The sequence below is a fragment of the Eumetopias jubatus genome, unplaced genomic scaffold (genome assembly GCF_037043125.1).
Source record: "Eumetopias jubatus isolate StellerSeaLion01/CBP00866 unplaced genomic scaffold, mEumJub1_p1.0 scaffold_3, whole genome shotgun sequence".
In the NCBI taxonomy this organism is placed as follows: Eukaryota; Metazoa; Chordata; class Mammalia; order Carnivora; family Otariidae; genus Eumetopias; species Eumetopias jubatus.
In genome coordinates, this window is record NW_028274809.1 from 9,377,502 (window position 1) to 9,405,403 (window position 27,902).

Sequence of the window (27,902 nt, forward strand, 5' to 3'; positions counted from 1 at the left end):
GAAGTGTGGCAGTTTCTCGTCAGGTTAAACAACATGCCGACCTTCGGACCCAGAAATTCATTCCTAGGTACTTCCCAAAGAGAAATGAAAACTTTAGTCCACCAAAAGAATCATACAAACATATTCATAGCAACTTTATTTTAAAATTCCAAATGGGCAACAACCTGAATGTCTATTAATAGGCAAGGAGATAAACACATGGTGGTATGGTCACACATGGAAATACTCAGAAAGAAAAAGGAATGAATTATTGATATATATGAGAGAATAAATCAGGTTCAAAACATTGTTGAGGGGCGCCTGGGTGGCTCGGTCGGTTAAGCATCTGCCTTCAGCTCAGGTCATGATCTCGGGGTCCTGGGATCGAGCCCCTTGTCCGGGCTCCCTGCTCAGCGAGAGGTCTGCTTTCCCTCTCCCTCTGCCCTTCCCCCCACTCATACTCTCTCTCTCTCTCTCTCTCTCTCTCTCTCAAATAAATAAAATCTTAAAAAAAATTATTGAACAAAAGAAGCCAGATACAAGAGTGCATGCTGGTTGATTCCACTTACATGAGTTTCCAGAGCAGGCGAAACTACACATCTATCTGTCTATGGTGACGGAAGTCAAACCAGTGGTTGTCTTGGGTGAAAGGGGCACAGATATTGACTAGAGAAGGGCTGGTAGGCGGGGAGACTTGGTGGTGTGGTTAGATGACAGAAGAGTATCAGGGAAATATGAGGTGATTCAATCCCCACCAGCACTACATCATGAATTTAGAGTAATTCCAGCAGCATAGTTGTGGTTACCCAAGTTCCGTTGGATGTGCACAGGAGACAGAGAACTGGATTGAACCAGGTACCTGGTTTTGCTAAGTGAGTAAGATGAAGGGAGATGGGCCAATCAATTCCTAATCCCACCAGAACAAAAGGACTTTCCTTTTGCTTCCTACAGAGAAAGCAACATCTCCAAATATGTATGAAACACAAATCACCAAAAGTGCAAAGTAGACCCCAAATGATCCTCTGTCCCAGTTCTTCTAGTCAGCTCTATCCAACTCCAGGGGCTCACCCAGGGACCTGCTGGGCTTTTTGAGCAACTCTGTGCCTGTGGTTATTCTTCCACGCACAGGGCCTCCTTGAAGATGCCTTATCAGCTCATGAAAAGCACCTCCTACCCCACCTGCAGAATAGAGCACCAGCAGGTGAGACTCAATCCCAGGGCCATTCCATGGCAGACTGCAGTCCAAACAGCAGTGTCTCAGGTATAATCAGATTTCCCAGAACGTGGTACCAGCAGTTCCCCCCTGACCACTAGAGGTGGGCAGCCAAGAGAAAGGCAGAAAAAGTGGAAGGGGGAGGAGGAGAAAAGTGTAAAGGAGAATAAAATTCTAGGGGTTCAGCATCTTCATGGAGTTGGCCCACCCAGACCCTTCATCCTAAGACTAATGGGAGACAAACGGACTTTCCCATTCATCTATTTTAGGAACTTCTTTTTTTTTTAAGATTTTTATTTATTTATTTGACAGAGAGAGAGAGAGACAGACAGACAGACACAGAGAGAGCACAAGCAGGGGGAGCAGCAGAGGGAGAGGGGAAGCAGGCTCCCCGCTGAGCAGGGAGCCCGATGCAGGGCTCGATCCCAGGACCCCAGGACCATGACCTGAGCCGAAGGCAGCCGCTTAACAACTGAGCCACCCAGGCGCCCCTATTTTATGAACTTCTTAACGGGGATCAGTCACCCCAGACTTGAACAGAACTTGTCAGCTCTCAGCCTCCTAGAAGAGTCTGGGCCTGGATCCCTTGCTTCGGCCCTGCTGCTGAGACCAACCGGCCCTCTTCTTTGGATACTTCCCTCCTTGGCATGCAGCGAGTCTACGCTCCTAGCCATTGGATTCCCCCCAGCAGCTGCGGCTGGAGGTGCCTCAAGATTTCCGAGCCCTAGTCTTTTTGCCAGCTCACGGCTTGGTTCCTGGCTTTGGCCAGGAATGTATCATGAATTGTTCCCAAGGGCACTTTGCCAGTTCAAATTCCTGCTCCGAGTCTCCATGACTGGCTATGTGAGGTGTGATATATGTATAGTATCTGCCTATTATTAAGGTATATGCTGTCCCTGCATACACTGGGGAGCAGGTGCCTGGGGAGAGAAGGTCTTCCAGAGTCTCCCAGTGAAGCCAAAACTTGCAGTAGCTACAGGCCTGATTTAGTGCCCTGCCAAACATGGCACTGAGCCTGGGACCTCAGAGGAGACGGAAGAGGCAGCCCTTAGGTGTTCCACCTTAGTTTTATGATTGGATTTGCCAGTTTAGGTCCTTGGATCCTGGTTACTCATTCTACCTGTAACCTACCAGGCTTCATGGCCAGTGGGAGAGTAGTGGTTCTCCGGAGGGAGTAGGGTGGGAAGGATGAAGACCAGAGTAGTATCTGAAGAAGCTCAGGGCCTTTCAGCTGGTCCTAGCACCAGGCACCAATGAGCTGGGTGGGCAGATGGGCAACTGCAGGAGGATAGGGCATCCCGGAGTTGGCTCTGCTTTTGCCTCTTGTGCCCTCTTCGCACCCTTGGAAGGACGGCTCCAGTGGGGCAGACCTGACTTTCTCATGAACAGCCAGTCTGTGGTTGGTCTAGAGACATTCAGAGCCCAGGTCTGAATCCGGCCTGTGGAAGATGCTAGACCCACAGGCCTAGTCTCAGCCAGGCTGACCCCAAACTCACAGCCACGGTAGCCTTAGTTATTATGCTGTGTTCAGAAATATACTTGGTCACACTTCTTTCTGGCTCTAAGCTTCCCTCTCCAAAGCACCCTTTGGGGCTATTGCTTGACATCGGTAGTAATGGAAATATTTCAATCCAATGATCACATTTATAGACCACTCTGAATACAGTGGTCTAACCTAAATCTCAGCTTATCAAAAAGTGGTCCGGGTCAGGGCAGCCTTATTCATTCACTCTACTCTGATGTACCAGGAGGGAGTCAAGAGAGGAAAAACACCTAGTATCTGCCTCCAGGACCTAACCACAGAGCAAAGAGATGGACATGCCAACAGAGCGGTAGGATGAAGAGTAACGGGAGATGCTTGGCCTGCGACCATTTGTCACACGTGGCTTCCACTCTTCAAGAGTGATGCCGACGGTCCATGACAAGTACCATGAGGCCCAATGCAAGGGCGGTGTAGGAGAGCATCTACAGATGAGCCCCAATGGCAGTGATGGCCAATGGGAATGCTGTTGGCATTTTGGGTGGGGTAACTGTTGTGTGGGACTGTCCCGTGCTTTGCATTCTCAGCTTTCATCACTGACAGCCCATAGTATCTCCCAGTCACTGTGACTACCGGTCACAGGTCCCAGGGGTGGGAGGGTCAGACTGCCCAGGTCACCACTGCCCTCGGGAATCCAAACACCACGGGTCTGTGGATCAAGGCAACTGTGAATTCTTGGCTCCTAGCTACTCAATCATTCATTCTGGTGAAATGGGGGAGGGGGGTGGAGGGGAAAGGGGCAGGAGTAGAGCGCAGCACCAGGGCTCTTGTTGCAAGCCCAAACCCACCTGGAGTGCATATCTGTGGTTTTTAGCTGCTTAGCATCTCTTCCTATTTCTTTCAGTAACAGGGTTATCAAAAGCACCGTTTGGCCTCTTCTCTGCTCCCAGTCCTCAGACTGTCCGTGTAGTTGACCCTCAATTCCAAAGGTGGCTCTAGCCTAGCCAGCGTTCCCCTGGGTAGAACATGGGTTCCAGGAGGGACACAGGACCCAGTGAGAGGTTGATCAGAGCCCTTTGCTGCTGGGAAGCAGACCACCTTCTCTGCCAGATTTGACCTTCAGAGACCGGGGCGGGGGTTGTTGTTGCTGCTGTGGTCATTTGGCCCCCTTGTGGGAAGAGCCTGCCTGAGGATGGAGGCGCCTCAAGACCTCTGAGTCCCTGCAAAAGCCGATAGAAACGGGTTTGGGGGCCTGACCTGAGCCCCCTGGAACAAGCCGCATCTGAGCTGGAATTCTCTCTCAACTTTTATAGGAGTCAATACGACCCCGTTTTGTTCAGGCCAGTTTGGGTTAGATTGTCTGACATTTACGAAAAGGGACCCATGACGAGGCCAGGGAAAGGAGTTAAGTATCTTCAGTCGGAGTAGGCAGGCTGAGCAGAGGCAGAAGCCATGGGCCCCAGGCCTCTCCACCCTGTCTCTGGCCCCTCTCGTCCTGGGGCCGGACCGCAGTCTGCAACATGACCCTCCCCCATCCCAGAAGTCTGCATGGGTCTAACCTAAATCTCAGCTTACCAAAAAGTGGTCCGGGTCAGGGCAGCCTTATTCATTCACTCTACTCTGATGTACCAGGAGGGATTCAAGAGAGGAAAAACACCTAGTATCTGCCTCCAGGACCTAACCACAGAGCAAAGAGATGGACATGCCAACAGAGCGGTAGGATGGCAACATGACCCTCCCCCATCCCAGAAGTCTGCATTCTTCCTGGGGAGGCTGCTTCCCAGGAGAGGTGTGTTTCTCAGCTGGGGGTACCCTCTCCCCGCCGACCAGTGCCTGCTGAGGAAAGGGAATCCTGGGACTGGGAGGTGGTGAGTGGGCTGCGGGCTTCCTGGGAACTGGCCTAGCCCGCCTGGCGCTATCCCACCTACACCATGGTAGGCAGGCCAGCTCCCTGCCTCTCCAAGGGCTGTCCTGATGGCTCCCAGCCTGAACAGCTCTTAGAAGGGCAGCAGATCCCTTGGGCACGGCTCTGTGCGCTCGCTTGAGTTCAGAGCTGTCCTCCTCCCCATTAACCGCCCCCATGAACCGCATCCCCTGGCCATGACGGAGGGCTTCAGTGCATTCTGGTCTCCCAATCATAGCTATCTACATTTCTTGGCCCGGGAGCGTCATCTCTGGAGTGGACAGACGTCCCGGAAGGGGGGGTGGGTGGGGGTGGGGAGGTGGACTTAACCACCTCCCTTCAGGCAGCCCTTAACTGAGGACCAACAGGATGGGTATATAAACATCCAGCTTTCCCACCTCTGCCAGAATCACTCTGAGTTATATGGTCTGTTTCCCCCGGGGCTGCCCCAGCTGATCTAAGCTTCAGTTGTCCCCAGTGGCCACTGTCCTTGAATTGACTGTCGTCTCTTCCCTGTTTCATACCCCTCTCCCCTCCTGGTGTTTCCTGGGATCCCTCTGAACTAAGACCTCTGCCTCAGCTGCTCAAGACCCACCAGGCTCCGGCTGGGTGCAGCAAAGTCACGGGACAGACCACAAGGCGGCAAGTCGCGCCTTGCCCTGCCCCTGCACCTCTCCCATCACAGGTGAGGATAAATGAAGCCATTTCCCAGAGACAGAGTGTTCCCGGGCACGGAGCCCCTGTTCCCCAAGGTGCAGGCCTGGAAGGGGGGCAGTGCATTCCTCCTGTTCCCGCTAACCGGGATTACCACTGGCCAGAAGTGCAGTTGACTGGTTATGTTAGGTATTGAATCGAGTTATGTAATTCTTGCTTTTAGAGTGGGAAAATCAGAAGCAGTTTGTTCTGTGAGTATGTGCAGAGAAAGTTGCCCCCCCTTGGGTCTGTGGTCCCCAACAAGAACAGGAGGGCCCTCCCCTCATTTGCCTGGGGCTCTACAAACTCATCCCACACTTCTCTCCCAACCCATTTGCCAAGTCCAGCTTTGTGTCTCTGGGTAAAACACACTCATGAAACAGAATTCTTTTTTTTTTTTTTTTTCCCGTTCTATTTTGGTGACAAGAGAGATCCTTGATGGAAACTGGATCTGTAAGAAAAATAAGGACAGAGCCATTAGCTTAGACAACATTCCACGACCTTGGAATTTTGGTGGCTTTCCAGTTTTACAACCCCGTGGGTGAGGAGGTTTCAGCTGTTAAGATCCTCTTGTGGAAAAATAAATTATTTAGGATTCAAATTTCTTCCATTCTCTTGTCCACCCTCCTTTTCATCCAAACACAGCCACTTGGAGCCTGGTGTTTCCCTTCAGGCTGTAACGCGCTTATGCAAAGTGCCTGGCTCATACTTGGCTCCGTCAACATCGGTGCCTTCTTTTCTCTCCCCTTCTCCCAGGGTCCTCAGCAGCTGCAGTGGAGACTCGCTCCCCCAAAACGGGGCCGTGGCAGTGAATTTTACTGTGCTCACTGCTCAAAAGGAGAGGGGAAGCAGCCCCTTGCTTTGAGTGCCTTCTCATTCCCGGTGGGATGCTAAGAGACGGGCTTACCAAGCTTTAAGAAAGATTCTAGAAACACCTTTTCCCAGAGAGGAGGCTCTGCCACTGCCATTAGATGTTCTTTAGTCTCTGGACTGAGAAGGACACCAAACTATTTCCCTTGCACAGGGTCGAATGGCTGAGCCTTTGGAACTCAGGATGACCCAGCGCACCTCCCCCTCGCACGCACGCACACACTGACTTTCACATACCCTCAGGGGGCCTTCTGTGGTTCAAGCGCTTGTCCAAGCCAACACGCCCGGACATTGGAGTTCATCTGGCACTCGGCTACTGAAGAACCTTCTACAAACACTCCTGTCTCTTGTAGTGGGTGATGCTGGCCAGGGTCCCACCTGGTTTGGATGTTCTACTTCTTTGCCCGGCAAAGGGAAGCAACCCCAGCCCCAGACCTGGGGTAGAATATAGGGAGAGCTCTGGATTGGGCTAATCCAGTCATGATAATTTAACTCCCTGTGCTATTAATTTGTCAAAGAAGAGGCATGAGACCCAATTCAGGGGCATGTCACCCCAATTAGAGGGCAAGTATGCCAGGGGCAGGGGCTTCTGGGAAAAACGTCTTAAGAAGAGACATAAGGAGGAGGTGGCCTTTTCCCTGCTTCTGACGGTCAGGTATGAGGACGGCATTCTGGGTGCTCTTCCAGCTATCTGCCCATGAGGGGAACTCGCCCCTCCTCTGCTGAGGGGTGTCAGGGCTGAAAGCTGGATAAGTCCCCAGGTCCCTGCTGACCCTGTTGAGTTAGCGATCCCTGCTGCTTCCCAAGTGTTCCCTGAGATGATCTCCCTTTTACAATTTTGAATTAGGTTTTCTGAAATTTGTAGCACCAAAAAATCTAACCCACATTCCACTTATCAAACCAAGTCTTAAAATGCCTCATGGCATTTGGAAACCTACCAATTCACACTTTCAATTGTACAGCTGACTGAAGAGGTGAGAAGTCAGAAGGGAACACTTTCCTGTTTACCAAGCACCTTAACTGTTTAGAGGTAGGTACATTTCATTCAGCTGCCGAGCTACGGCATTCTTCTCATGAGGCAGTGAAAGCTTTTTGCACCAAAAGGATCGGCATTGAGGGCGATGGTTGAAAATGCAGGACGCGTAGGAAGGGCTAGAGTCCAGAAGCACCTGGGTCAGCCCATCCAGCCAAGAGGGGAAGAGGCCGTGAACCTGGGTGCTGGGGCAGGCCCCTGCCCGCCCTCCGCCGTTCACTTTACACGTGGGGGTGGGTCCTAGTACCAGGATAGGGAAGCACACGTCTGTCTGTCCACACTCCGTGAGGAACACAAGAACAAACAGAAATGTAGTGGCAGGATCCTTATGACCCCAGGTCTCGGCCCTGCTCATCAGCCCCTTCTGCCGAGATTCTTGTCTCTTGGCTGCCTTTCCCTACCTGTGGACACCACATGTTGACCTGAACCTACCTGTGCTGCCTTTCCCTACCTGTGGACACCACATGTTGACCTGAACCTACCTGCTCTCCCTATCTCTGAGAACTTAATGGGACCCTGCATGCTTGCCTAGACCCAGAGCAGACCCACAGCAGGTGTCTTCTCCATTGGCACCTTCCTTAACTACCAGCCTTCTAAATGACATCTTCCTGGCCTTGGTTCCTGGTTCTTGGCTCTATTTATGTCTTCTTCCTGAGTCATCTTGGCCACTGCCTGTGGCTGTAAATCCCAGCTCTTACCAATCACTCCCACCGGCTTTTCTGGTGACTTCCATGCAGCCATCTGCCTCCGTGACATGTCCATTTTGTAGTCCAACATCTCAATAATAACAACAGAACAGAACTCTTGATTTCCGTCCCCTCCTGTGCCTGATACCTCTGGCAATGGCACCGCAAGGAGCCATCCTTGAGGCTTCCCTTTCCCTCATCGCTTCATCCCATCTCTCAGCAAGACTTGCTGGTTCCGGCCCCGTAATGTCCCCTTCACGGCTCTCCCCGTGGTCCAAGCACCATCTTTGCCCGTGCAGATGATCCCCACCTGGTCCTCCTCGCCCTTCCCCATCCTCTAGCCCACAGGCGCTGGGATTGTTTTGAGATCTTTGAAATCAAAACCAGCAACTTGAGAGACATCTAGAACATGAAGTCCTCAAGGCCCTGCCTGACCTTGGTCTCCCCTGCAATGCCATCCTGACCGCCAGAGCTCCAGCCATATTGGCCTCTTCTCTGGTCCCCAAACATGTTAGGTTCCTTCCTGCCTAATGATTGGATGTGTTCTTCTGTCTGTAAGAACGCTCCTCCCCCAGCTTTGCATCGTCTGGCTCCTCCTGCCCTACGCATCTCAGTTCAGAGAGGCCGTCACAGACCAGCCTATCGCCAGCAGCATCCCCTCCTGCTCACCTGCCCTTCTCTGCTCTTTATCAGATCAAACTTATTGCTTGATTTCCTTGATAACACTTGCCACCAAATCAAGGCATCTTGTTTATTCATTAACTTGTCCATTGTCTGTCTGTGCCCACTGGAATGCAGGCTCCCTGGAGGGGGGGATGGATCTTTTGTCTGTCTTGGTTTACTCCTATAGCACAGCGTAGGTACCCAAGACATATTTAATGAATGAATGCATTATTGAATTAATGAACACTCTTTTTCCTCATCTGGACTCTGCCCTCTAGCTTGGATGTCAGATAAGCATTTCTGTCTCCAGGGGAATTATTATCCCCTGCCCCCTTTGCCTGGGAATCCACAGACTTTACCAGACTTCTGAGTCCCAAGCCTTGCCTTGGCCTGTTGGTGGACTTGGCCATCCGTGTCGCACTGTGTCTTCATGTCTCACGGTCCCCAGTGTGGTGCTGGGCACATGGGCAGTACTGACATGGGACAGCTGTGTTGGCCCACTTGCCTGTTTACAGGGGTTAGTGCGGGGGGAGGGGGTGACCGTGCGGAGTCAGGGTGGGACACACTGTGACTGCAACTTCTAGGCTTCTAGAAAGTCCTCTCCTGACCCCTTGTGGTGGTACCATAATCAGACCCCAGACTCCCAGTGTCCACTGAACGATGGGGTTAGGATACTGGAGCGCAGGCTCTGGCAGAAGCAAGTCTGGAAGAAGCCAGGCCTTGCTCAGGTCAGTTAAAGCACATTTCAAGTGCCCCAGTGCCAATGAACGTTCCATCCCAGTGCTGGAACAGCAGTTTGGCAAAAGCAGTGGGTGACCGGGGGAAAAGGCCACATCATCAGAGTCGCTAGGCATGGGCTCTGGGGCCTGGGAAGGAGCCTGTCTCAGGCCACTCAGGGTGGGTGGCACAGTCTCCCTCTCCCTCAAGGGAGATTGGAGTGGTGACGGACAGCTCCGGGTGGAGAGAGGAAGTCCATCCCTGCGAGGACCAGCCCGTCAGGTGGGAGTTCTGTCCCTGGGCTGGTTGTATCTGGCCCCGAGAAAGCGGCACCCCAGCCCTGCATCCGGGCAAGGGGCCCACCCTAAGAAGACATAAGGAGTCACTCCTCAGAGCAGAAGAAAGAGGTGAGTTGTGTGAAATTCATGCACGGTTTCACTCTCAAGTGCCAGGGGAGTGAGCTACTCCAGGCCCTGGATGGGGTTCTATCCTACTCCCTTCCTCCCGTTTTCCCCCTCTCCACCCCCTCCACTCCCCCTCCTTGCTGTCAACCATCTCCCTCCTCCCCTCCCTGGTTCCCCTCCATGCAGGGCTCAGCACCGTGTGAACTAATGAGGTGCTTCAGGTAGCACCCGACAACACATTAAATAACTGAGATCCCTGCCATTCATCTTTCAACCCCGGTTAAAGCCGAAGACAACGTCACAGCGTGGAGCTGCCTGTCTTAACGTCCAACGGGCGTCCTTGGAACACACAGGGCACCGACTTCAAAGCTGAGCCTTTCTCAGGCATCCTCATCAGCTAGAATTCCACGACATTTTGGATTTCTATCTACTGTGAGTCTTTTTATGGCAAGCGATAGGATTTTCCATTTATGGCCAGACTCAAATTTCCCTTGAAAATAAATGCATTTAAGTTAAAAAGAAAGCTAATTTTAAAAGGAGTAAGGATAGTGTGGGTGTCAAATTCGGCCGAGTTTGGGGAACACTGAGTTAAGAAGCGATGTTGATGATGCTGATGGGGGAGCGGCTGTGTTGAATGCCTCATCTGTGCCCGGCTCTGTGCTAAGTGTTTGACATGCGTACTTTTCACCCACTCCCGCCAGCTACCCAGTGAGAGGTGTACTGTTAGTACCCCATCTAACAAGAAGATGGCAGGAGTTAAAGAATTTGCTCCAGGCCCTAGAGCTACTGGATGTGGGAGGGGATCTGACCTCAAGCTTGCCTGCCGCCAGGGGCAGAACCCAAGGGAGCACCATGGCCCCTCTTGTAAGGAGCCTCTAGGACAAAACGCTTTAGCTCAGGGGCATTCTTCAGACTGCCCGTCACCACCATCTACCCAACCCCTGTGACCCGGCCTGGCGTGTCTGAACATCCTCTCATTTAATCCTCAAAACCATCGCGCCCCCCCCCCCCCCGGAGATAGTTACTATTCGTCCTTCTTTAGCAACGACATGCCTCTCAACAGAGAGTTAAGTGATGCATCCCCTAAGACCCAGCTCCCAGGTAGCAGAGCCAAGACCGGAACCTACAGCCCCGACCCCCAAAGCCTGCATCTTTCTGACCACTCCCACGATGGTAATAGTAACAAGACCGGCCAACTGGCCAACCCTGTCCTCGGAGCACCTTATCTCATACTCCAACAATCTCAAGACAGGTCCCATGATCTTCCTTATTTACAGACGGGGAAACCGAGGCTCTCAGCTGCTGTGGTATTACATGAAGCTTAAGGTGCTTTCATTCTTCCCCGGAAGTCCCTTGATCAGGCAGCAGAGCCCCTGAGCGGCTGGTGAGTTTACTTTTTGGGTTGGGCTTCTGAGATGCTTCGAGCACGCACCCTACTGTGGCCATTCCTTGTCCATTCCCGTGGCTGGTGGAGGTCTGGGCGTGGGTTGAAAAGCTGCATTACCAGCTGACCACCCCCCATTATTAGGCATTCACTGCCAGTGGACTTGACGATGGGGACAACTGTGGGTGCTCTTGGTGCCCACCCAGATCCTCTTCCTGGGCTGGTGCATCCATTCCCCGGCTCCTGTGAATTGTGAATGTTGGCTGCTAACAGTTCAAAACTGCCTCCTTCCCCAGGAACTTGTTCTCAGGGGAGGACAAATGGGACCCGCTTTTCCACAAAGATATACACCCCCCACCCCCAGTCCTACCGCCAATGCCTCGGTGATGGAGGCGCACAGGTGCCCCACCCCCAGCCCTACCGCCAATGCCTCGGTGATGGAGGCGCACAGGTGAGACCAGCTCTGTGGTGTAGTTCACACACCAGAGCTCCCCTGGGGTCAGGCTGAGGCTGGACTCCAGCTGAGACCTCCCCCTTGCTCTACTCCTTCCTCTGTCCTCTCTTACCTCGCTCACTCCCACTTTCCCTCATAAATCCTGCGCACCCAAATCCCTGTCTCAGGCTCTGCCCCCAGGAGCCTGGCTTGAGACAGGGGAGGCTGGAGATGCTCCCTGCCCTCAAGGATCGTGCACTATAGTTGCAGAGACAGGCCACATAGGTACCAAAAAATCATCCCCAATTCAGGATGGAATAGGCTGGAGAAAACAGTGTTAAAAAGAGGGGAGAAATCACTGGAACTGTAGTGGGGGAAGAGCTTATGGAAGAAATGGGTGGGACCAGGCCATGGCAGATAAGCAGCACTTCAGAAGGGATAGTTCACTTGACAGGGAGAAAGTTCCAAGGGAAGTCCCGAAGAGGGACGGGAACCTCTGTTCCCCCTCTCCGGCTTCTTCCTGCCTGGGATCTGTGACTAGGGAACCCCCCGCAGTGGGGGTTGGGGGTACTGTGATTTGACAATCCCAATAGTGGGTCTAGCATCGTCCAAGAGTGTCAGGGCTGCTTGAGAGGGCCGGGCCGGTGGACCCTCAGGTCAGGAAGTCACTCGGTTCTTAAGCTTTCCCTGAGAGGCTGGGGCTTGGTCCACCCATAAATTCCTCCTTTATTCTGAGAAGGGACAGACACTCCCTCAGCCCTGCGCTGCGGGCACGGTGACCCAGTGGGCTTGAGGGTTACCTCTGCCAGGGGGCGAAGGCACAAAGGGGGTCCACGTACCTGCCGGACCGCGGGCCTGGGGGTTTGCTCACAAGGATTCAATGGTGTAATAGGCAGCTCCCAGGGCCCCCAGAGCCACAGCAGCAGTCCCGAGAGCTTGGAGCACGTGAATTACGGTGAGTGGAGTGTTTCCTTGTAGGTTTTCTGTAGAGCAAAGCAGAAAGCCCACAGGTTGGGGGAAGCTGGACTCCAGTGCCTGTCTACAGACAGGGGAAGCAGAAATGGTAGGGTCCCCTCAGGTTGTCGGGAACGCCCATTTCCCCGCTACTGATGTTCCTCTCAAGGGAATCCAGCTCTGCCCACCCCGCCCAGTGAATCCCTGCCATGGGACCCCTGACTCTGAGGATGGGCAAGCCCGGGATGCCAGCTCCCTGGGACACTCAGGGAGCAGGGTATGAAGGCGGTTAAGGCCGCGGTGTGCCCCGCCCCATGTTAGACATCTCACACCCAGGGTCTTCCCCCAGCCTTACAACAACCCTGTGAAGTAGGTTCTATCATGTGGCTCTGTTTTGGAGAAGAAGAATCTGGGGAAGCCACACGTGATGCCCGCCACGCGGGCAAGGGAGATGTACCATCGTGCTAATGACCGTGAGGAAGGCTTTCACAAAACGCAGTATCCACTTGGACAACGATCCTGCTAAAGTAGGGAATCGTGTTTAATGTGAATACGTATTTAAAGCCAAGATCCAACATTCCGTTCCACGGAGAAACGTCAAGATTATGGAAGCTGGTGTTATAATCTGAGCAGAATCGAGACCACAGGTCTCACCCTGGCCACACTGCATCTCTGCCCCATCCCCACCCTTCCCTAATGCTGAGCCGCCTTGCTTTTACCTTTCTCTCCACCCAGAACACTCTCTTTTCATGGTAAGCTTGGGAAGATCCCAAGACCCTTCGAGACTCAGTGCAGATAGATACATTGACACCACAGTGTCTGCGGACCCCGACTTTGAAGTGAGCACCTTCTTTTTCTGAAGCTCTTTGAACTTCTTTGGGGAAAGTGTCACTTCCTGGCTCCCATCTGAGTTTCTAAATGTACACGTCTCAGCTTGTCACGTAGACTGTATGATTTTAAAGGGTCAAGTTCCCTGTTCTGGTTTTCCTCATAGCGCCTAGTATTCGACGCCCAGGAGGTGTTCCCACTTGTTGGTTTTAAAGCGATATGGAATCCACGGCACGTCTCGTCGACACCAGATGGACAGAAATACTAAGGGTGTGGGAAGAGAGTAGAGGTGAGTGGCGGGCAGGTCTTTCCCTGATGGGACTTACCGGACTGTAGAGTATTTTTAGCTCTACACATGTTCTCCCAACACACCTGGGTATCTGTTTGCTTCTCTTATGTCCGAGAGATGGTGCTTTGGGGAGAGAGGGGATTTGGTGGGGGAGAGACCAGGAAGAGGGTGAGGGGTGGGTGGGTTCTGCGCCTGGTGTAGGGGTATGAGATCCCCAAGTGGGAAGTCTCTTCGTGGACATCGGTGAGACCCTGAGTACAGGTTTGGCTACTCTGGGGCCCAGAGCCGGGGGCAGAGGGAGGCACAGAGCCCTGCACCACTGGGAAAGCGGACTGCTGTCTTTAGTTCTGTTTTCGGCACAGGGGTCTTCCCTCGAGCGGAAGCAGAAGCCACCAGGTGGCTTTCTCCTGAAGGCTTCGTGGGAGAGGAAAGGAAAGGCAGGTACTGCAGATGATGCTGTGGGAGGGAGCCTGGGGGCATGTCCCCCGTGGAGACTGCCAGAAATTGTGAAACCCACCCCTCTGAAGGGGGTGGAGGTTTTGCTCTTACCAACGGGCCATGTGAGTTGCAATCAGTATTTATCACTAAATTCTGGGGAAAACTCATATGCAGGTCAAGAACCTGAAGCTCTCAGCTATGGTATGGGCCACAGAAGGAGGCCCCTTGGCCCAACAGAGCATTTAATCACAATGCTCTGAGGGACAGGGACTTTTCTAAGGGCTGTGAGGGAGTATCCTCTGAGGAAGGAGTGCACCTCTGGAGAAAAGAAACACAAGCCTCCTAAAGAAGCAATTCCTGGTAAGGAAGGAAACTGGCCCCTCTCTGTGCAGGTGGGGGACCCCGGGGTGTGGGTCTGGTCGGAAAGGGCAGGGCACCAAACCCCGGGAAGTGACCACCCCGGAGAGGCTTCCTTTCCTCCCGGAATTCTCAAGAAGAAGTTACAACATGGCGGCTAACATGGTCCGGGGCAGAGCCCGGCCCTGGGAACGGAGGGCCCCAAGGGTCCAGCCCCCCATGCGCTCCAGAACCTGTAGAAAGTGAGGAGGCTTGGGGATCCTCTCCCTGGCATGGTGGGCCAGACCCGAGGAAGGAGGACATCAAAGATGCGGCTGTGACACAGGCCCAGGCGACGCCAGCAAGCAGAGCTGCCGGGGCAAGTGGAACAGGAACAGTAGGCCCGCGGGCCCGCACGAGTCACAGCCCCTGGATGGACAGAGAAGGAGAGAGATGAGGGACCCCCTGCCTCCGGGAGGCTGGGGAGAGCTAGGGAGACACGGGAGAGAAGACTAGCTGCTGGGGAAACTGGTTGCTTTATAGACTGGAGCTCCCTGGGCCATTTCAAAATAATGGTGCCATTAGTTTTTATTCTCAGTTTACAAACAGGGAAACTGAGGCTCAAAGCATAGATGGGATGTGGCCTTACAACAAGTAGATTGGAAGAAGTGGGCTTCAGCTCAGGGCTTCTAACTCGTTTGGTGCTTCTTCTCTGGAATTCACAGAAAATGACCGCGGCGGGAGCACGACCCTGAGATTCCACTGGAACACGGTCCATTCTTCTGGGGTTCGTTGATCGATCCAGAAGATCGATCCAGTGGCTCCTCCAATTTACAGTCTTTGAAGCACTTTCCCAAACCTCTCTCCCGTTTGTCCTCTGCTAAGGATACCGGCAGGACTCAGAGGTGGCGCCATCTGCGGTGACACAGGAGGGCTTCTGGCAAATAGTTCCCACCTTGGGTAGTGACTTCGGTCCTGGCTTCTTGACACAGCTACATGTTCTTCCAACGTAAGCTCCGCGCAGCCAGTGCTCAACCTGGCAGATGCCGCACACTTCCTCCTGAGACCTGCCCATGACAGATGCTTTTTCTCCAATGGAGAAGGAAAGGATTCTAAAAGGCATGCTTTATCTTTTTGCTTCGTTAATTTTTTTTAAAATAGACATTTAATCCCTATGTCATAAAATTTACCCTTTAAAGGGTTCAGTGGTTTTTGGTCTATTAACAAAGGTGTAAAACCATCATTACTGTCTAATTCCAGAACATTTTCATCTCCTCCCTCCCCAAGGAAACCCCAGGACCGTTAGCGGTCACTGCCTTTCCCCACCTTCCCCCCAGTTCTGGGCAATGGATTTGCCTATTCTGCACATTTCATAAATGGAATCATATACAACATGTGGGCTTTGGCGGGCTAGCTTCTTTCACTTAGCCTAATGTGTCTGAGACTCATCCACGTTGTAGCCTGTGTCAGTGGTGCCAAATAGGATTTTGTTGTATGGACGTACCACATGCCGTTTATCCATTCATCAGGTGGTTGATATTGAGTTTGTCCCGCTTCTTGGCTATCATGACTAATGCCGCTGTGAACATTCACGTGCACGTTTTTGTATGGATGCTCTATTTTTAGTTCTCTTGGGTATGTCCCCAGGAGTGGAATTGCTGGGTCATACGGTAACTTCACGTTTGACCCCCTGAGGAACTGCCAGATTGTTTTCCACAGCAGCTGCACCGTTCTACGTTCCCTCCAGCCGTGGACAAGGGTTCCAGTTTCTCCACAGCTTCCCCTAACACTTGTTACTGTCCACCTTTTGATTACAGCCATTTTAGTGGAAGGTGAATACTTTCTGAAACTACAGTGTTTTCTGCATCCAAAAAGATTTGGATTTTAGGGGTGCCTGGATGGCTCAGTTGCTCGAGTGTCTGACTCTTGATTCTGGCTCAGGTCATGATCTCAGGGTCATGGAATCGGGCCCCATGTTGGGCTCTGTGCTTGGCTCGGAATCTGCTTGAGATTCTCCCTCTTACTCTCCCTCTGCCCCTCCCCACCTCAAATAAATAAATAAAATCCTTTAAAAAGAACTTGGATTTTAGAAAATGGCGCCCTGATGTACAGGCCTTCATCCCTTATCACCAACATTTTTTCCCACTCTGGCTCAAAGGGAGAAAATTCCTCTGGCAGGAAAGTGCAGGGTGTCCACTATAACCACGGGCAGGCTACCCCTGTCACCTGCTTGGTCTTCTCAATAAGCAGAATTCCTCCCCAGGGGTGAGCCACACGCATTCCTCAAAAGATGTGGGAATGGAACTTTTTGTTTTCTACAGATATCAGTTCTGAAGGCCGTAATCCAGAAATGTTTCCATCAGTGGTTGATGATCACAATATATGCAATATGTAACACTCAAAACCATTTCTACATGTTAAGAATGAATTGATGCTTGGGGCGCCTGGGTGGCTCAGTTGTTAAGCGTCTGCCTTCGGCTCAGGTCATGGTCCCAGGGTCCTGGGATCGAGCCCCGCATCGGGCTCCCTGCTCCGCGGGAAGCCTGCTTCTCCCTCTCCCACTCCCTCTGCTTGTGTTCCTGCTCTCGCTGTGTCTCTCTCTGTCAAATAAAAAAATAAAATCTTAAAAAAAAAATGAATTGATGCTTAGCCACGGAAATACTGTTGTCCCAGCAATTGCTTGGAGCTAGCTCTCTCACTCACACCTCACGTCTAGTTTATATCCACACCATCCCTGAGGAATAAGCTGTGGCCCAGAGAGTGTGGCCTGCTCAGGACCATAGAGCCACCGGCACTGGCTCATGGTGAAGCCAAGGGAAGCTCAGAGAAGGGTGTTCTTCCTCCTGGGGAAACTTGGGACTCTTGGGACCAGAAGGTCAATGCTGCCGTTAGGAGTGAGGATTATAGAGTCAGAATAGATGGAGGTCCCCCTCTCAGTGCTACCAGTGCCTGCTTGAGAGTGTGCTGTTTGATTTCTTTGAGCCTCAGGTCCCCCACCTATAAAAGGGAGAGCATGATGATAACACCTCCTTTACAGGACTGTTAAATGGGAAGATTCACACTGACAGCTGAGCTGAATGCTAGGTACATGGTAAATGCTTGGGGATAACAGTTAGTTACTACCATTATTATTATTATTATTATTAGTAGTATTAACCAGCCTGTCTCCCCAACTCCACTTGAATTCCGTCTACACAATCCAATGCTCATTCAGACTCTGGCTACCCAAGAAGATGGAGGACTACTTTTCCTAGACAGCCATTCCATTTTCAGGCAGAGCTCATTTTTGGAAATATCTTCGTGTTGAGCAGAAATCTGCCTGTCTCTAGTGTCTTCCGTGGGTAAGGCTGCCCGATTTAGCAGATGAAAATACAGAATGCCCATGCAATATCTGGGACACACTTACACTAAAACGTTATTTGTTGTTTATCCGAAATTCAAATTTAACTGGGTATCCTATATTTTATCTGGCAACCATTTAGTCAGACATCTGAGGGCAACATGGAACAAGTCTACTCACATCTTTTACTTGACAGACAGATTTCCTCCAATTCCTTCAACCAAATCTCATACATCAAATGGTTCTTGCTTTCCCACCCCCTCATCCCCCATTATCTTCTTTGGACTAGACTGCTAGGCATCTTTTACAGCACACAAGGATAGCCTGATGAGGACAGAGTATGACCACCTCCCTTGTCCTAAACTGTATACTTCTATTAACACATCCTTGGTTTTAATTTTTGAGCAGCCACATGGCACTTCCGACTCCTGATAAGCTAGTATCACCAACCAGCCAAGTGCAATGTCAATATGTATGTGTGGCTGCCTTCATTGAGACTCAGGGTGGTGAGGAATGGCAAAATCCAGGAATCCTGGTGTCCTGGGTAACAACAAAACCCCAAACCCTCACACTTCACCAGCACAGTTCCAGAATACACGTCAACCATGCACCACTACCCGAAATGAGCCCGCCTCTGGGGGACCCTAGGACTCCATCAGCAGGAAGGCTAGAAGTTCTTGAGTTAGAGGCCTGCCCACCTGTTTTCCTGGGTTGAGAGGATGCTCTTGTGTTAGTGTCCTGAGGCAGCAGGCCCCGGGTGGAGGAGTTGGTTTCGGGAGCTGGGAGAGCCTGGGGCACAGACTGGCAGGGAGTGGATTCAGAGCTGGGCTTCGGGGTGGATCCGGGGCTGGGCTGCGGGGTGGATCTGGGGCTGGGCTGCGGGGTGGATCCGGGGCTGGGCTGCTGCGGGGTGGACTCGGAGCTGGCGTTCTGTGGCGTGGATTCGGAGCTGGCCCGCTGTGAGGTGGAGCCATGGCGTCTGGACTCCGGCTTCTTCCTTTTGCCCTTCCTCATGGTGGGTTCTCTTCACCTAAACGTGGACCTACATGGAGCTGCCTAATCTTCCGGCTCCCTCCTAGAGGGGCCGTTTGCCCCTGCCCTGGGGGAAGGCTCTGGCCTCGGGATGGACCTAAGTCCCACAGAGAACTGTCACCTCCACCCCCCCACCCCCCCACCCCCCACCCCGTGAGGTCACAAAAGCCAGGGTGGTTCCTATGGCAGGGCTCTGGGGACAGTCTTCTCTGCCCACACCAGCCTGCTGTCCTCCGGCCTCCCCAGCGACAGGGATGGGCGGAAGGCTGCTGCTGGGCCCTCAGGGACCCGGGTAGGCCTGGCCACAGGGATGGTGACATCCTGGACCCCCACGATGCTGCGACCAGAGCGCCTCCTTCAGGCACCTCTCTACTGGTGCGTTCCTGGGTCCCTATGTGCTCTCGTTTCACTCTCAGACACCCTGGCTGTGACGCTCAGCTCTGTCACCGGCTTCCACATACCAAAAACCAACAAACGACTTCACCATGCATTCTGTGAGTTTTAGGCGCTTTACTGAAGATTTGGGGGTCCATGGGAGGTCCACGGCTTCTCCCATTTCAGCTGTTCCCTCCTCACTCAGAAGATCTTAAAGTGGCTCCAAAACCTGCCCTCCCCACTGTGGGAAGGGGCGGGGGACCCCCAACTTTGATAGGAACCCTTGCTTTTGGCAAAAGAATTTCCCCTATAAGCATAACAGTTGTTTGGAAAACTACACTTTCTTTGAACTCAGTCGCGGCAACAACAGACTACCCCTCAAACCCCAAACTCGTCGGGTCAATTAGGGGACTATGAATATTTCGTGAAGGTAAAAATATGATTTTCCTTTCAGGATGGAAGTGGATAAGACATTTTTAAAAGACAGCCCTAAACTTCCCACTGTGACTGCAACACAGAATGTGTTCACATTAGAAGACTCTACCTCCACCATAAATGCATCGCTAGGTGGGTGAGTATTCAGCTGTGAACCCTGTGCTCTTGGGTGGGGGCAGTAATGCTCTTGGCCCAGGATAGGGTTTAGGGCAGACATTGCTAGAAGGCACCTCCACGCCAGACCAGACCCGATGTGAAATGTAAAATGACAGAAAATATTTTCGGGATTCTAGAGCCTGAAAAGACCTTAATGATTCTCTTTTTGCAGAGGAGAAACTGAGGTTTAGGGAAGTTAAATCACCTTCCAAGATCACAGGACTGGTTGGAAGCATCGACAGGGCTAAGTTCCCATTCAAGGCTCTTTCATTTCATGGTTCCAGAAGGCAATAGGGAATCAGATAATTATACAGGTCTTAAAAATCAATGGGCTAAAAAAAAAAATCCCTTGAGTGAGAAGACTGAATTCCTTAAAAAATGGCACCAAGGATTAGAAGTGGAAGATAGCTCGGATCAATAAAGTCGGATTGAATTTGGTTGACCATCAGCACAAGGAGGTTCAAGGAGCAGGTGAGTCTACAAGAAGGTGGTAATTCTCTTGAGTCAAGAGCAATGGATCCCTCTCCGGGAGTCAACTTAGAATCAGAGAGACTGGAAACCTGGGTCAGGGACTCTGTCCAGATTTAGCAGACAGTTCAGGAACTCCGAAGGCATTTATCTCTGCAAAATTAGATTTTCAGACACCAGTGGGCTTTTGCCTGGGGCTTCAACCTGATTTATATCAGAGGTTCTCAACCTCAGCTCTATGGACACTTGAGGCCGGATAAATCCTTGCTGTCTGAGCCGGATAATTCTCCTGTGTGTTGTAGGAAGTTTAGCAGCATCACCCACCCCACCCCGCTGTGGCAATCAAAAATGTCTACAGACAATGCTAAATGTCTCCAGGTGTGTGTGTGTGTGTGTGTGTGTGTGTGTGTGTGTGTGTGTGTGTGAAAACTGCCCCTGGTTGAGAACCACTGGTTTAAATGAATTAGATAAGGGGCGAACACTCATGGGTAGTATATCCTGGTAGAGATGAAAGGAATGTGTCATTTCACACCAAGGAGCCAAGTGGCACAGAAAACAGGTCCCTGTTCCCGGGGAGAGCTGTGGAAGGAACACAGAGGCTCAGGCTTCGGGAGCAGCGGGGAGTTTTTCTATGGCAGTGCAGAAAAATACGGGTGGATTCTTTTGTAAGGGCGGCCCCAAGAAGCAGGGAGAGGGCCCTCGTGGAGTGAGAGGTTGGCCCAGAGGGATGAGGAAGAACAGCACTGTGATACTTTGCCAGAAGGTCTTCCTTGGCCCCCTCTGCCTTCTGGCTGGAGCCCAAGTTCCCGGCTGGAAGTCTGGCTCCTCTATAACACGGTCACAGACCAGTGTCCCAGGTGTACCGACCACCTCGCCGCCACCTTGTCCAGTTCTTGCCAGCTATGAGCGCCGAGGCTTGCCTTCCTCCATTTGTGAAAGCCCTTCCCCTCTACCAGGCCCCTCTCTCTCTCTGTCAAAACACCTCCCATCATCGAGATCCATCTCAAGTGGACCCATCTCCTCATACAGCCCTTCTCCAGATCCCCAACTGGAAGTGACCCCTCCTTCCCTGAGCCCCAGATCATATATTGCGTGGTGTTAGAGTGATGTTTCTCCTGTCCTCTCTCGAGTTCCCTACTCCCAGACTGTGAATACCCTGGAGGGCCCAAGTCCAGAGAAGAGGCTCAACACAAGCTTCTTGAAGGTGAGGGTAGGAGGACAAAGCAGGAAACCACCGAAGGCAGGGTGAGCATGGAAGATCGGGGCCAAGGTACCTCACAGACTGCATCACTTAAGGGGTTATTTTCAAAGATGGACTGGGGTTTTCTGGCCTTAGCTGAGGATCACGGAACAGTCCACACGCAAGGGGCTCTCCTACTCGACCAGGGAGCCACAGAACAATCTCGTGCGCTATTTGTGAGAAGATGGAGTCTAAGGGGAGGCGAAGTCAGGATAAGGTTCTGAGGGTGTGAAAATCCACACCCAGTGGTTCTGGCCCTCTGGCTGTGTCCAGGGCGCCAACAGCAAGCGTGTCAACATTTGTGCTGAAGCTCGCATCTTACAGCTGGATGACACCTCAGACACCAACTGGCCCTCGGCCCCCACCTGTCAGGAAAGGTAACTAGTCCTCAGAGGGGACAACCTTCTCTGGTCACCAATAGGAGGGTGGCAGAGCTTTGAGCAACTGGGTGTTGGAACTCCCTGCCCAGAGCGCTTCCTTCCCTCCCTCTGGAGGGGACTTCCAGAGACAGAGCCTCCCGGTGCTCATTCCAGAGCCCATTGTCCAGGGCTCTAGACCCACAGATTAACCCTCTGGGGCCACAGGCCTGGATTCCTTGATAGGCAAGCTCTCAAGTGCTGAGTAGGAATTCTGACACAGAACCTCCTCTAGAGCATAGTTGTGAGGATTAGACGTGAAAAGCCCTTAGAACAGCGCCTGCCTCACACCAGGCAGGTTTTTATTGTAAATTATGATTCCCTTGGAGGAGAAGCCTACAGAACCAAGCAAAGAATAAGTGCATGTGGAAAAGAGGGGGTGGGCCTGGGTCCTACAAAGTCCCATATCTGTACCTTGCAAAAGTGTGATTCAGAGTGCAGGGCAGGGGTGGGGGGGGAAGGGCCTGGGGCGGGGGGGTGGGGTGGGTGGGAAGTGTAACTCTACCACTTAAATACATTTGAACACTTTTGACCAGAGATTGCCCCAGTGAGCACACCTGGGGTGAGAAATCTAATTAGTCTTCACCCAAACCAGGAGGGGGACCGTGACATGGGGGATCTGTCCACTCCCCTGGACCAGGACGGCACTCCCTCGGTCCTTGCAGCCCTCCCCCCCCCGCCCCCGCCCGCTCTCGGGCCCCTCACCATCCGTCTGCGTCTCCTGATCCACTAGCGGGACGCAGCCCCGCTCCCTGGCACTGTGCCCTCGGCTGGCGGCGGGCTGGATGTCCAGGGTGCAGTCGGAGCGGCTGGGGCTGAACACGGCCGTGTGCACCTCCACCGAGGGGCTGTGCGGCGCGAAGGCGCCGCAGAGCAGGGTCTCCATGCGGCGGCGCGCCTCGGCCTCCTCCTCCGGCCGCGGCTGCACGATGATGCCGACGAGCGCGGCGGGCGGCCGGCCGTCCCGCGCGTGCACCTGCTGCAGGAGCAGCTGCAGCCGCGGCAGGTTGGAGCGCAGCGCCGACGCGCGGCACAGCACCAGGAGCAGCCGGGCGCTGTGCTCGGGCGGCGCGGGCGGCGCGGGCGGCGGGCGGCGATCCCGGCATCCGGCCGCCGGCTCCTCGGTCGCCTCGCAGCCGGAGCTCTCAGACGGAGCCGGGGCCGCCCTGCACTCGCACGGGGCCTGGCACCGGTCGCGCGGCCTCTCCTCCGTGCAGCGCCCGGACTTGGCGGCCGGGCAGTCGGCGCTCAGCCGCAAGCTGTCGCCGGGACGCTTGCGCCGCCGCGTGGCGCAGTTGCCGGAGCTGCTGTGGCCGCTCGTGGCTCGGGTGGACGAGGGCCCGGCGGAATGATCGTCCGGGGCCTGCAGGGTCAGGCTGCGCTCATCCCGCTTCCAGAGCTCGCCGAACAGCAGTATCTGGCCGTGGCCCTCGACGGGCTGCGGGGCCCTGGAGGGCCCGGCCCCAGGCTCCATGTCCGGTCCGGCTCTCTTGCCCCTCTGCGCCCCGGGCCGCCGCTGGCCACGGGACAAGGGGCCCTTCCCTGGAGCATGTCACAATACCCCTGCGCCCTACCTCTTCCTGTCCTGACCCGGGGCCTCCGCCCTCTATTTTTTTGGAAATCTTCCAACATAGGGAAGTCGCAGCTGCAAAGCCCACGGGCGCTTAGTTTCTCTTGTCATTTTGTATGTCTTTGGGGTCAAAAGAGCAGATCCTTTTATCTCGGGGATGGATCATTATGCCTAAACCTCCAAGTAAAACAGATTTTCATGCACCTTGCAGATATTTAAAAAGCAGTGAAAAAATAATCATAAAAAGCAGTGGACCCGGATGCTCACTGCACCTGGGACATTTGAAAAGCCGTGAGGAACAGAGAGGCCAGTTCGGGGTGGCCGAGCCTGGGAGGCCGGCCTTGCTCGGGCTCAGCCCGGCTACTCTCTGGATGACCTGGGAGCCAGGGTCCTGGTTCTAGCCTGAACTGCTGGGGCTACGGGAGATGGTTTGGGGGTCCCCTCGGGTCTCCTATGGATATGTATTTGAAAAATCCCGTCTTTTCCTCCCGTGTTTCTCCTTTGCTCCTCACACAGAACTGCATTCTCACGCTTCTGGTCACCAAATCTGTGTGTTTTTTCCCCACATGGGGCAATTCTGTGACACCAGCTCGGAGTCCTACCATTTAACTCAATTCTGACACAATCTTCTAGAGATAGCATCAGATCCCACAGATCAGGGGCGGTGTCCCACAAGACTTCCCCCCACCTTCAGATGCCAGTTAGGAGTCCAGGATGTTACCTGTGCTTCTGACCCATCGGCTGTAAATCTGAGATTCCCATAGTCCCCTCCCCAGGTTCAACTGATTTGCTGTGAATGGCTCACAGAACTCAGGAAAACAGTTTACTTACTGTTGACCAGTTTATTATCAAAGGATATAGAAGGGGCGCCTGGGTGGCTCAGTCTGTTAAGCGTCTGCCTACGGCTCAGGTCATGATCCCGGGGTCCTGGGATCGAGCCCCCACTTGGGGCTCCTTGCTCCGTGGGCAGTCTGCTTCTCCCTCTCCCTCTGAGCCTCCCCCTGCTTGTGTGCTCTCTCTCTCACTCTCAAAGAAAAATCTTTGGGGGAAAAAAAAAAAAACTTATAGAAGACACAGGTGAGCATCCAGATGGAAGAAATGCACAGGGCAAGGTGTGTGGGAAGGGGTGCGGAGCTTTCATCCCATTTCTGGGCACACCATTCTCCCTGAACGGAATTCCACATGTTCACCAACCTGGGAGCTTTCCGAACTCCAACACTATTGGGATTTTATGGAGGCTTTCTCATGTAGGCATGATCAAGTATTAACTCCATCTCCAGCCCCCCGCCCCTCTCTAGAGGATGGGAGATGGGGCTGAAAAATCCCAAATTTTTAATCATGGCGTGGTCTTTCTTGTGACCAGCCCCCATCCAGGAGCCCGCTTCATTAGAACAGAAATCACCTGCAGAATCACCTCATTAGAGCAAAAGCCACTCCCGTCACCCAGGAAATCCCACAGGATTTGGGAGCTCCTTGTCAGGGACAGAGTCAATGACCAAATATTAGAATGAAAGATGCTCCTAGCGCTCTTTTCACTTAAGAAATTACAAGGGTTTCAAGGAACTGGAGGCAGAGACCAATAGGTACCTCACAGGGCACCAAAGTGCCAGAAAGATCTTTAGCAAAACCAAAACAAAAAAAGCATTAAAAACTCCTTCTATGCCCTGGGGAGGTGGGACAGAGGTATTCAAGAGAGCCACAGTGACTAGAATTCGATGGCGGGAAAATTTTTCCCTTTGTTAATTTTTTTTTTAAAGGAGCTCTATTAGGTTGTTTAAAATTATTTTAAAAAATGTAAAAATTAAAGACTCTGAAAAGCAAGCTGTCCATCAGAAGGCCCCCCACCCCCCTGAGCTGAGATCCTGCTGAAAGCTGCAGGATCCCACGGGTCAGGGAATTTGGGAAGATGGGGTAAAGGTAGAACACCCCCACAGCTCTGCAGAAGCAGGGTGGACAGTGTTGAGGGACTCCCCTTGTCCCGGTTTTTCTGCCTTGGACCAGAGACTCAGCTCACCTTCCATCCGGATGGTGTTGGTAAGAACACTTCTAGCCCCTTCCCCCTTCCTCAGCACATCGGAAAGGTCAGAGTCAGGGACTCATGGGTGACCTTTCCCTAGGGTGCTGGGTCACTGTGTTATAAACTGATGCTAGTTTCATCCAGGATGAATCAGACCTGCCCACCTGGCCACACAGGTGTCCGTTCACCTTTCCACAGGCAGACCCGAGTGTGGGAGCCTTTTTTTTTTTTTAAGATTTTACTTATTTATTTGAGAGAGAGAGTGAGCACAAATGTGGGGGTGGGGAGGGAAGGTAAAGGGAAAAGGAGAAGCAGACTCCCCACCGAGCAGGGAGCCCACGGGGCTTGATCCCAGGACCCCAATATCATGACCCAAGCCAAAGGCAGATGCTTAATCGACTGAGCCACCCAAGCGCCCCTGAGTGTGGAAGTCTTAAGATTTGGATTACCGTGGTTGGAAGGAGGTCCTGCCTGGGCTTGGCCTGAACTTTTTTTTTTTTTTAAGATTTTATTTATTTATTTGAAAGACAGAGAGTGAGTGAGGGAGAGAGCATGAGCAGGGGGGAGGGGGAGAAGCAGACTTCCTGCTGAGCAGGGAGCCTGACATGGGGCTCGATCCCAGAGCCAAAGGCAGTCTCCTAACCAACTGAGCCATCCAGGCACCCTTTGACCTGCACTTTCTAAACCAGCTTTATCAAGTTCTGAACTGGGGAGGACCAGTTAGGAAGGACTAGATGTCCCAGGCTCCCAAAAGGGAGATTTGAACTGAACTCTAAGGAGAGAAGGGTGCTTCCCTCTCCGGCCCTGTCTCCCTTGACTGGGCGTGAAAGCAGCCCAAGGCTGCCAGGGGCAGGGCGATGCTGTGTTCCTCACCCTCAGTTCACCGAGTCAGACAGTTATCAGAGGACCCTCGTATTTAACTGTCTGCCATGGCGGGCTGTCCTCCATCAGAAGGCTAAGACTGAGGTTCCACTGACAAAGGTGCCGACTACGTCCCACCCAAGCCACACCCCTGGGCACAGTGAAGACGCAGCTTGGGGAGGGGAGCAGGGAGGTGGCCGGGCTACCAGCTTCAGGTGACTTTACAGAGTAAAAGGATGAAGCTGGAGTCCAGGCCTCCCTAGCAGCCCTTCTGGGGGATTTTTTTTTTTTTTTTTCTGGGGGGAGAGAGACTTATGGCAGATGTGGCCCTAAAGGTGGGGGCTGGATGTACGAGTGTTCAAAGTGAATTCTAAGACTCCCAAGCATACACTCTGGAGGGGAGCAGACTATACCACCCCGAAATGTGTCACTTTGGCATGTGGAGTATTTTGAGCTGAAGGCAATCAAGACCCAAAAGACTCAGGAAAAGCTTTTAACTCTCTCTTCACTGCCTAAAAGCATCTACATAGGGGGCCTGGCCCAGAAAGAGAGCTATTACCAGAGATAATTTTTTTTTTTTTTTTTTTTAATCAGAGAGACTTACCTGCGTGGCAGGGCCAGCATCTGATGACCAAACATCTGCTCTTCTCATCTTCTTGTGACTTGTCCTCCCTCTGGGGCCCCAGGCCCCTGTCTCGTTCCTCAGCTCGAGATGGTATGTGAGCCTCGATTGCCCAACTGTCTTTGAGTCTCCTATTTCTATGGGGCTCCCATATGTACAAAAATTTGTTTTTCTCCTGTTAATCTGTTTTGTGTCAATTTAATTATTAGACCAACTAAAGAACCCAGAAAGGAAAATCTTTCCTCTTCAACAACTTTGAACTCCTTCATGATTCGTCTAAGTTGATGTAACAAAGAGATCCAAGGATATAGTGGCTTAGAAATGACATTTTCTTCTTCTGGGGTCAGCGATCCAGGGGTGGTTCCTTTCCTGCCTCCAGGGCAGCTGGCCCAGGACTCTTCAGCTCCCAGACAGAGGGTACAGAGGCAGGAGGGAGGGGAAGGTAGCATCATTTCTAGGGCATGATTTGGAAGTTGGGTGCATCAATTCCACTCACATTCCATTGGCCAGAACTAGCCACGTGACCGCCTTGGCTGTAGGAGAGCCTGGGACTTGTGGCCTCCGCTTGGGTGGCCAGGCACCCAGTTAATGCTCCTATTACAAAGAAGAAGAAGAAGGGGTAAGCAGATATTGAGGGACATTTAACAGATTCCTCTTTGTGTCTAGTAATTGCCCCCATTAACTGAGGTCCTTCCGTGTGCTGGGTGTACACATGTCATCTTTACTACAACCCACCAATAGATAGGGCACCGTCTCCGAGTTCTAGATGCAGAAACCAAGGTTCAGAGGGGTTAAGTAAGTTGGCCAAATTCAATCAGCTAGAGAGTGGTAGGTCTGGGATCTAAACCCAGGCTTGACGGGCGGCAAGTTGCCAGGATGCAGTAAGGAACACAGCATCCTGAGGCTGAGGTGGGACAAACCCTCCATCATTCTGGCTTCTGGAGGCTAACCCTGACATATGGCGTGGGGAGAGAGGGAGGGAAGGGGAGGTTGGGTGAGCAAGGGGGTGAGGGGGTCACTTGGAACAAGGGTCTCCTCCCCCTACTTGTTTTAGGCTTCCAGGTGGT

General features: G+C 52.7%; 1 protein-coding gene across 1 annotated transcript; it reads right to left on the bottom strand.

Annotated features, from left to right (window-relative positions):
- Positions 1-5,663: 5,663 nt before the first annotated feature.
- SPATA3 (spermatogenesis associated 3) lies at positions 5,664-23,283 on the bottom strand. The gene is made up of 3 exons (XM_088022020.1): positions 22,471-23,283; positions 12,298-12,441; positions 5,664-5,719 (listed from the first exon to the last, which is right to left on the bottom strand). Exons 1-2 carry the CDS (start codon positions 23,237-23,239, stop codon positions 12,326-12,328), a joined length of 885 nt encoding a protein of 294 aa, XP_087878146.1. The 5' UTR covers positions 23,240-23,283; the 3' UTR covers positions 5,664-5,719; positions 12,298-12,325.
- Positions 23,284-27,902: the final 4,619 nt, after the last annotated feature.

Coding starts and splice junctions, on each gene's coding strand:
- SPATA3 (XM_088022020.1), bottom strand. CDS start 23,239: ATGGAGCCTGGGGCCGGGCCCTCCAGGGCCCCGCAGCCCGTCGAGGGC. Junction 12,442..22,470: donor TCAGGAGACGCAGACGGATG/GTGAGGGGCCCG, acceptor TTTGCTCTACAG/AAAACCTACAAGGAAACACT.